We start from the raw sequence: 10,810 nt of genomic DNA on the forward strand, positions 1-10,810 counted from the left end.
ACATTGTGTATTTTGTTAAGAAAATTCTAATAGCATATTGGTCCAATAAAGCTTTAATATTTCAGAAGGTGCCAAGTTCGATGCACCTTAGCTACAATTTTTGCTGTTTCTAATAGTAATCCCACTACGATTTTTTTAAGAATTAGTGAGAAAATCTTATTTCCACAAATAAGCGGATTACACAGATCAAATATAGCACTTGCCATATATGCTTCCAAAACATGAATATTATAGTTTCCATGTATGCTTCCAAATATAATTTAAATTACCATATTCCCATAATATTACCTTTAAATTTGATCTTGATATCTGAGTTTCTTACAAAAATATAGGAATGTATATAATTTCAAAATCCCGAATATAACTGATTCCGTGATTAGTTGTTTTATCATTCATATTTAGCTATCTTCCTGAAATTTCAGGCATAACAGATTCAAGCATTTTTGAGTAAGCTGTTACTAATATTTCCCTACTTTCCCATTTTTAATTTCTATATTTTAACGTTTTAAAGTAAATAAGATTTTTCTTTTATTTGTTATTCAAATTAAATTCGTATCCTATTTTCATGATTGATTCGTATGAGTGATTTCATTCCATATACGTAAGATATTCTTTAACTAACAATATATATACGTTGACTATTTACTCAAATTATAATGGTATATATATTCGATTCCATATGCCTCTAAAATTTCGGGAAATCTGTTGTAGTATAGCTTTGCATCCAATCAATTCATTAATTACCTATCAAAATATATTTTCATAATCCCGCTTAACTTGGTAGTAGTTCCAAATTTGATAAACTGGATTAAATGCGTGTGCAAATTATTGAAAAAAATTAGAAAACCTACTCCTTATTTAAAAATTTATATATACTCTCCTATTCCTGACTCTTCCATCACCGGCTCACATTCGCAATTTACTTCCTACTCCACGTATATCATATTAGCAATTTACAGATGTTGATCTTATATGCGAATGTGAAAAAATGGTGAGTAAGATCAGTTTTTTTTTTTTTTTTTGTATGTTATGACATTCAACCATTAGCACATAATCATGATTTTACATTGTCCGGATTATCTTTAATAATATGTTATTGTGTGTCTGCAGGTAACTTGGTAAATGGTAAATGGTTGCTGTCGAGGTCCAACCATATTATAATATCCAACACCATGAGTTAGAAAGGTTCGGTTTCAATTATCGAAACATATATATACAAATGTTTTCATAGTTAGACAGAAACATAACTCTAATGATCTTATATGAATGCATGTGGTTTTAGTATTTTATTTGGCAAGTACAAACTAACTAAGCAACCCAACATTTTAACAAATATTGCAAACGAGGTGACAACAAAAAGCATAAACGTAGTTAAGTTTCATTTCCTATTTAAAACTATGTTGGTAGTTTTTTTTGTTTAGGTTATATCTTTCTTATTTTTTCTTTGTATTTCTCTTGAACATAAGCAGACAAAATTCATGAAAAAGCCTAATATACCGAGAGGTGATAAAGATGAAGACCACAACAACAAAAAACGTCAACAACGTCGACAAGGTTTTTGCTAATTATAATAATATATAAAAAAATTAAATTATTATGGTTTATATGATTTTTAAGGTATGCTGTCACTGTGGAAGCAGGGATGTGTGAGTCGAGGAGCCAAAAATTTAAGGTGAGTCGTGAGCGAAAATAACTATTTCAACCTTTGTCACACCAAATGTTCACCCGATAGTAATTGCGACGGATGCCTTTGATGTTACTTCTGCCAAAAATTTGGTCATTCCAATCATATATCAAATTTAGTCAACTATGTATTAAGCAAATTTATCAATAAATTTATCTTCTTCCTGCTTAGTGTGTCTGTGCATTTGTTCTATAAACACTAATAATATTTGTCCCCTATTATCTCTTGGGTATTAATAATATTTTTCTGTAGTAACAAATTAACTTATTAAATTTTAGTTCATGTATCTATCGTAAGCAAATAAATATATATATTCGCATAACAAATTAACAACCAAGTGAGTCAATAAACAAAAGTATGATTCTCTAACAATTCATTTTCAGATCATCAATTTTTCAGATGTCAAAAAGAGTGACACCAAAAATTTTGTATTATAAATATTATACCAAATAAATATATCTATAAATATAATCCAGCAAATCCATGATCAATAAGTTTTACAACTTAAAATTAATAAATTTATTAAAACAAAATTTTTCTAAAATATATTTACAACCAAAAATTCTTACCCGTATATTACCATATTATATTACCGGATACAAAAAATTAAGATAACAAGGGATGGGACGGGATGGGACAAGACGAGAAGATACGGGACAAGACAAGACATGTTTCCAATTTTAAAATAGATACGTCTAGGTTATATACATGCAATAATCCAACTAAAATTAAATTGAAATATGATATTTGGATTTAACACTCCTAAGTAAACTATGAGAAATATTTTGATTAGTTTAAAAATTATACATGTATATCATTAAATATCACGTAATTATATGAAATAAAAAATAAGAAAAATTCAGTTGTAGATATGACAACAATAAGTTTTATCTCTATGATATTATTATTTTTAAAAACATTAATAGAAAACTGTTGTAGAACGGGTTAATTATTTTATCACTTTTATACGTTAAAACTGAACTTACAATTATTTAAACAAATAACTATATAAATCTTTTATTTTAATATATCAATGTTAAAATGATAATAAGATATGTCAATTAAAGTATAAAACCAAATTTATTAAAGAATTTTTATTAAGATTAAAATTATACTGTTCAACCATTTAAAAACAAACATTAAACTTTACAATTTATGTTACCTACTATGTAATTATTTAAAAGAAAAAATTTATTGGACATAAAATTTCTAACGGGATGGATCGAGACGGGATGAGATGAGACTGGACTGGACGAGATTTAACACCCCATTAAAAAATTACTTTAACATTTTCAACAAAAGCGGGCTTTGCTTGATTATTATGGATGGATTGTAAAAAATTAATATTTTCCACGTGATGAAGATGATGATCATGTTTATTTTTGGTATGAGTAGCGATATTCTACGTATACACTAAAATATTGACAAAACACCGTAAAAGAGTGGCCAAGTATTTTTTTTGGAAAATTCTAATATTATACAATTAAAATTTTACAACCTAAAAGGGTTTATTATTTGTCTGAATATATGTTTTACCAGTGTGTTTTTAAGTAATTTAATTTACTAATTAAGTGCATATACTTTAAAAAATAATAACTAAATTTTGAGAAAAGGTCCATTCTATTTATGGTATTAAGACGAGAAATAATATGTAAACTGAAACGGGTAATTCACATAATGAGAACCAATATATTGAACAATTTTTTTTAAAAAAGTGTCATAAATTTTAGATAAAAATAGGAAATTAAAAAATATAAGTATATAAATTCAAATGTTAAGTTTTCACTAATTTTGATATGGATGCGACATGTAACTAATTATTTTGGAACAGGCAATTTTAAAATTTTGGTATTTTTGAAAACAGATATATAGTTTTTGAAAATTATAATTTTTTTGATAATTTCAACTAACTAAATAAAAAAATATTCAAAGAAAAACTCTGGTATCCCATTTTTATTTTTTACCCAATCTCTTTTAGTAAACATTGTGTAGCGAGTAATAATTTAAAAAATAATGAACATAAGACGAAAAATTATGATTGATACGGGACGAGACGGGACTAGACGAGACTGGATGAGATGAGACGAGAGGGGATGAGTTGGGATGTGAGGAGATGGGACATGAAAGGACGTATTTCCTATTCCAAAGTAAACACGTTTAGGTTTATTTTAAAAATAATCACATGAAAACAACACAACTTTGCTACAAAACCTGGATTAATATAATTCTTAGTCAACACTTGAATATTGTGTCCCGTGCTGTAGCACGGGTTACTACCTAGCCAAAAACTAATAATTAAATTAATTTAATTTAATTTACTACATATACTTAAAGAAATAATAATTAAATTTTGAGAAAATTTTCTGTATATTTATGGTATTAAGACAAGAAATAGTATATGTAAACTGAAACAGGTAATTCAAATAGTGAAAATCAATATATTGAACAATTTTTTTAAAAAAAGGGAAAGAAATTTTAGATAAAAGTACAAAATCAAAAAAATACTGGTAGAAAAATTCAAGTGTCAAGCTTTCACTAATTTGGATAAGAATTTATTATGCGACAGTTAATTAACCACTTTGGAACGAGCACTTTGAAAATTTGGTATTTTTGAAAACAATTATATACTTTTTTAAAACTATAATTATTTGGATAGTTTCAACTAACTAACAAAAAAAATATTCAACGAGAAATTTGGTATCCCATCTAATTTTTACCCAATCTCTTTTAATAAACATTGTCTAATGGATAATTATTTAAAAGAGAACGAACATAAGACAAAAAAAAATTGGATGGATATGGGACGAGACGAGATGATATGAGATGAGACGAGACGAGATGGGATGAGACGAGACGAGACGAGAGAAGATGGGTTGGAACATGTGGAGATGGGACGGGACGGGACGTGCATTCCCATTCTAAAGTAAATATAATTATTAGTCATTTTACGAATTTAAAATTTATTTGAAATATTTGTTCCGTGCTATACCACGGGTTACTACCTAGTTAAGTGTTAAAATTAAAACTAATTTAGATTTTTTCTTTAACTAAACTAATTTAGATTAGTTAAAATTTAAAATTAGAACTAATTTGAGTTACACAACAAATGGAACCAAAATGAAACTGAAACATCTGAATTTTTATAATGGCCTCGTCAAAACTCATTTTATAAGAACTTAAATTAACTTTTACAATAATATCCAAATTACGAAACCCCTCAATTATGATTCAATCGATCTAATCAAAGAAAAAATAAACTGATAAAAAGGAGAAAATGGGGATACTAAAGATTACAATTTTTTATTCATAGTATATTTGAAAGATCAACCAATCAATACTCTTTGGTGTGATTCAAGTTTATGCACCCAAAAAAAAATAGTACCAATAAGCCTGAGGACAACATTTCAAAACCATCAGTCAAGAACTCAAGATCTTTACTGCACACAACAACATTTTCCCTCAAAAAAATCCGAATCAATCGATCTTCGATTCAGGCTTCAAAATGTAGAGGCTTTACTAACTAATCTTGACAAGGGTTTCTCTAGAAAGGTTTGATCTTTTCTTTTTCTCAATCAAAGATCCTTTCTCCTGTAGAAAACAGCAAAAACACAACGGAGCTAAAGATACAGAGCAAACCCGGGATGAAGAACACAGCTCTCCAGCTCTCAGGATGTGACAAATCTGAGTAAACCAATTTGGAAGCTTCAAGAAGCTTTCCAGTCAAATCCACACCAATGATTCCAGCTAACGTCCCAGCAGTATTTGAAACTCCCATCACTATTCCTGCATATCTTGGAGCAATATCCATATGGTTCACAGCAAAACCGGCTCTTCCTAATGCCAAAAACCCAAGAGCCACTGAGGAACAAAGGATCACACCATTCTCGGTTCTAAATATAGGCAAAGCCATCAATGCCGCTGAAGCAACTAGGAACCCAACCGTGTTCAAGAACTTGCGGGTTCTAGTTACTGAGAGTATTCTCTTGGTGATCAAATAGTCTGCGATAAACCCACCAACAATGGAGAACACAAACATGTTGAGGTATGGCACCATCTTTGATGAATCCATTCCTTGGAGACTGATCTGGAGTCCAAGCTCGAAATACGTTGGAAGCCAGTTCATCAACACATATAAAGCGTAATGGAATGTGAAATTGTTAACCACGATGGCCCAAACAGGTAAACTGAGCATGATTTTCTTCCACGGGATATGAGTAACTTTGTGGTGGTTTACATTAGTTGGTAACAGAGCACCTCCGAATCCAGCAGCAGCAGCTTTTGGATGCTCGGACCGAGGTGGGTCAGTAGCGTACCTAATCCAAAGCAATGACCATATAACACCTGCTAATGCCTCTGCTAAGAAAACTGATTCTGGCCCTCTAAGCTCAACTAAAGCAGGGAGAAGCCACATTCCTAAAGCTGCACCTAAATACATTCCCGATGTTGTTATGGAAACCAATCTAGACCTTTCATGAGGAGGAACCCACTGAGCCAAAACTGTGTGGATAGAAGGAAAGATGAAACCTTGAGCAACACCAACAAGTAAACGGGCAACAACTAAAAGCCCGACTCTGTTTGGATCAAGAGGAACCAAGAAACACGTCGATGACCATAACACAAATGACATAAGAAGAACTTTCCTTCCTCCAATTTTCTGAGCTGCCCAACCTCCAGGGACTTGAGAGCAAGCATAGCCAACAAAGAATGTTGAAAGTATGGTTCCTTTGCTTGATTGGTTGATCCCAGCAGCATCTGCAGCGACGGTATATGCAATAGAGAAGCCAACACGCTCTATGTAACACACACAGGTGCTGAGGAAAGTTAAGAAGACTATGACATAACGTTGCGGAATATTCGATAACTTCATGTTAAACCTTTTCTCTGATCTAGCGCATTTATATCATACAAAAACCCTCTCAAGCACCACAACATAAGAAAAAGAGACCAGGGGAAAAAATAAGCTTCAAAAACTCCCAAATTCACAGTTGAAATCTGCAAAGCCAGAATCAAACTGGTTAATCGTGGACATGTACAAATGACTGCAGTTAACACAAAACTTGCAAGATGATTCGAAATGATTGGTGAATCATCCTCTGATCACTAACAAAATAGGCAAAAAAAACCCAATATCTGATAATTATAGCCAGCATTTGTCCCTTGTTCAGATTTATATGAGATAGATATAATTAACACAAGTTTATCCATTTTTCAGTTAGGGATCCTAAAAATAGACATCTTAGGCTTCACTAAATCATACATTGAAGGCATCCAGAAAGTAAAATCTTTTAACAATGCAGATAAAGACTCATCTTAGAAGATGGGATCAAAAGATAAACAGATCTTAAAAAAACGAGAGTAAATCTGAAGCATAAGGGTCGTATCAAGCAAATGAATCCATTACGCAACTTCCCCAAAAAGCCTAAACTTACGCATAAGTGATCATCTTGAATCTACTTAACTTAGAGATCACAAACCCAAGTCCTGATGAACATTACGATTCAAACGTTACCACAAAGACCCAGTTTTGATTACAAGACACACAAAGCCAGAAAAATGGATGCTTTGTTTCAATCAAGTCTCAATTCAACTTAAGCTAACCATAGAAACGAGAACCCAAGAAGCAAATTCTTCAATTGTACAGTGAAATGTATTATCTTTCACAATGTAAATCGATAATCGAAGTCAAATCACAAAACTTTACCTTAGTTGTTTTGTAAAGTATTCAACTTTTTATCGCAATCAGAAGTTGGAGTCGAGTTTCGAACTGCAAAGATCGGATGAGCAGCAATGCGAATTAAGGGTTTTTACGGTGAAGTAAATCCAAATCGATTTAAGAAAAATTGGAGAGATTTGGGGGAAAATGACGAATGGGTTTTTGAGGTTTACGGTGGAGATAGCGAGAGAGAGAGAGTAATGTGTGACGCAGTGGTCCACGGTGAAGGGAGATTGAGATTTTTAGGGTTTGTGAAAAAAAAAAAGAATTTAGAAGAAACAAAAAAAACAAAAGAAGATGATGGAGGAGATCGCTTTTTTGTGGGTCAACGGTGAAGGACGATGTCTGTGAAATAATTTACGTAACGGCCATTTCATTTTGTTGATTAATTAATTAGTAAAAAAAAGTGCAAAATTATGGTGCTGCCCAGGATCGAACTGGAGACCTTTTGTGTGTAAGGCAAACGTGATAACCACTACACCACAGCACCTTCTTGTTTAGAAACGCAGTTTTAGCTTACCTAATAACCAAAATTATCAGAATTTTGATTTATTGTTGAACCTTGAATTTGATAAACGAAAAAAAAGAAAAAAAAGTAAGAAGTTAGATCCTTGACGTGAAGGTGGAATTATTTGTGTTTGTGGACGTCACAACACGAGACTAGTGTCCTTGTTCAAATCTCGTTCAAATAATGTCACAACCATAAGTTTACCAAAGTAATTGATTTGTTTTTTTGTTTGTTCTTTTTAATTATTATCAAGAATACGTTCTATGGCGGTAGTTAATTTATTTTATACGTAGTATTAAGCTCACACTACACAAATTTAATCAAATTAATAGATTATATAAGAGCATAAATGGAATCAAATTCATTGATAAAAGAATTACTTATTTTCTTTACCACTTATAAACTTAAATTCATAGCTAAAACAACTACACTAAGTTAAAAAAATATTATTTTTGGTTTTTAAAAAAATAAAAATTTGAAAGACATGTCAACAATATACACATTAGAGAAATATAGCTAGTTTCTATTAGTAAGACTGATCAAGCTCCAAACAAGATCGCAGCAACACCGATCGCTCGAGCTCCGACTCTCCCTGTCAAGATCGCAATAAAGAAGGAAGGTGAAACGATAACTTCAAGGAGTGAAGAAGATAAAACGATAACGGGCTCTACCAAACATCAGTCCGTTATCGATAGGCCCATTAAGCCTGCTGAAGTGATTAAAACAATAACAGGCCTTACCACACATCAGCCTGCTACTGTCAAGCCCATTAAAGAAGAGCCCATTAACACTCCAGCTTCTCTACCCTTCCAACGGTCTCCTCCACCTGCACAAGTAGACAAAACCAGTAAAGCAAAGAGGACAATTGACTGCACGGAACCAATGCAATTGAAGAATAGATTTGAGTGTCTCAGCCTATGTGATGAGTGAGCTGTCATATGAAGGAAAACCCTAATGATGTAATGTCTATATAAAGACAAGTGATGTAACCTTAATAAATCAAGGAAATAAGAGGAAATGTTTCTTACCCTAAAGAGCCGCTGAGCTTATTCTTTATGGTATCAGAGCAATGGATCAAGCTATCCAACTATATTCTCCTCCTACTCTTCATATCTCTAACTGTGTCACTGTCCAACTGACAGAGAAAAATTATCTGCTTTGGAAGACACAGTTTGAGTCTTTTCTCTCCGGTCAAAAGCTTCTAGGATTCATCAATGGCGCTTTCGCACAACCTCTTGCAACGATTCCGGTTCCCACCATCGATGGTCAACTCATACAAGTTCCGAATCCAGACTTCGAAGTGTGGCATCAAGCAGATCACGTTGTTCGTTCTTGGCTGCTAGGATCTCTCTCTGAGGACATCCTGCGTGATGTAGTCCATACCACAACAGCACAAGAGCTCTGGTCTGCGTTAGCTCAACACTTTAACAAGGTATCTGCTTCTCGACTTTTTGAGCTACAACACAAGTTACAAACTGTTGAGAAGTTAGATAAGTCAATGGAAGAGTATCTTAAAGAGATAAAACATGTCTGTGAGCAACTTGCCTCTATTGGTAGTCCGGTTAGTGAACAGATGAAGATCTTTGCTGCGCTTAAAGGCTTAGGTAGGGAATATGAACCTATAAAAACCTCTGTAGAAGGAACAATGGACACCCAACCTTCACTGACCTTAGATGCGGTAATGTCAAGACTTATCAGTTACTCAGACCGCCTTGCAAGCTACAACACTGGATCAGAGGTCTCCCCACACATGGCGTTTAACACCTTTGGTCCAAATAATGCTTCTGGTCACTACAACAACAGCAACAGAGGAAGAGGTAGTTCACGTGGTGGTAATCGAGGTGGTCGTAACAATTTCACAACAAAGGGACGAGGGTTTCATCAGCAAATATCACAAGAGACTGGTGGACCTACCAGAGTGATTTGTCAAATCTGCGGTAAACCAGGTCACCCTGCTTCAAAGTGCTGGCACAGGTTTGACAACAGTTACCAGTTTGACACTGTTCCTCAAGCATTGGCTGCCCTTCAGATTACTGATGTCACAGATCTTCACGGGAATGAATGGGTGTCAGACACCGGTGCAACTTCTCATGTAACCAACACGCCCCATCACCTGCATCAGTCACAAACCTATGAGGGAAATGATGCCGTAATGATGGGGGATGGAAGTTTCTTACCAATCACGCATACCGGTTCAGCAAGCCTTCCTTCAACCTCTGGTAACTTACCTCTTAACGATGTTCTTGTTTGTCCTGGCATTGCTAAATCCCTGTTATCTGTTTCAAAGCTTACAACAGATTATCCTTGTGGTTTTCAATTTGATTGTGATGATGTGCGTATATATGATAAGGCAACAAGGGGGTTGTTAACAAAGGGAAGGCACAGTAATGGACTCTATACAATAGGAAACTTACGTGGTTGTGGTTGTGCTACCTTCCAAGTCAACTTCTCCTCAAGACAACAAAATGCAACCGAGGACATTTGGCATAAGAGGTTAGGGCATCCTCACACGCAAGTTCTCCAACAGTTATCTGCAATAAAGGCCATAGTTATCAGCAATAAGAGTATCAATAAAGTTTGTGAAGCTTGTCAACTTGGAAAGAGTGCAAGATTACCACTTTCTGCTTCAACTTTTGTAGCTACTAGACCCCTGGAAAGAATACACTGTGATCTATGGGGTCCTTCACCAATAATGTCAGTTCAAGGCTTTAAATATTATGTGATATTTATTGACAATTACTCAAGGTTTTGCTGGCTATATCCTCTAAAGCTCAAATCTGATTTCTTGAAAACTTTCTACGGTTTTCAAGCACTTGTGGAAAATCAATATCAGTGTAAAATTGGTACCTTTCAGTGTTAAATTTTTTTTTTTTTTTTTTTTTTTTTTTTTTTTTTTTTTTTTTTT

General features: G+C 33.4%; 1 protein-coding gene and 1 non-coding gene across 2 annotated transcripts; both read right to left on the reverse strand.

The window, feature by feature from the left end:
* Nucleotides 4,943-7,739, reverse strand: LOC104771597 (probable anion transporter 5). The gene is made up of 2 exons (XM_019241691.1): nt 7,386-7,739; nt 4,943-6,676 (listed from the first exon to the last, which is right to left on the reverse strand). Exon 2 carries the CDS (start codon nt 6,549-6,551, stop codon nt 5,253-5,255), a length of 1,299 nt encoding a protein of 432 aa, XP_019097236.1. The 5' UTR covers nt 6,552-6,676; nt 7,386-7,739; the 3' UTR covers nt 4,943-5,252.
* Nucleotides 7,815-7,887, reverse strand: TRNAV-UAC. The gene has a single exon. It is a non-coding gene; the product is annotated as a tRNA-Val (tRNA).

Source organism: Camelina sativa, chromosome 20 (assembly GCF_000633955.1).
Source record: "Camelina sativa cultivar DH55 chromosome 20, Cs, whole genome shotgun sequence".
In the NCBI taxonomy this organism is placed as follows: domain Eukaryota; kingdom Viridiplantae; phylum Streptophyta; class Magnoliopsida; order Brassicales; family Brassicaceae; genus Camelina; species Camelina sativa.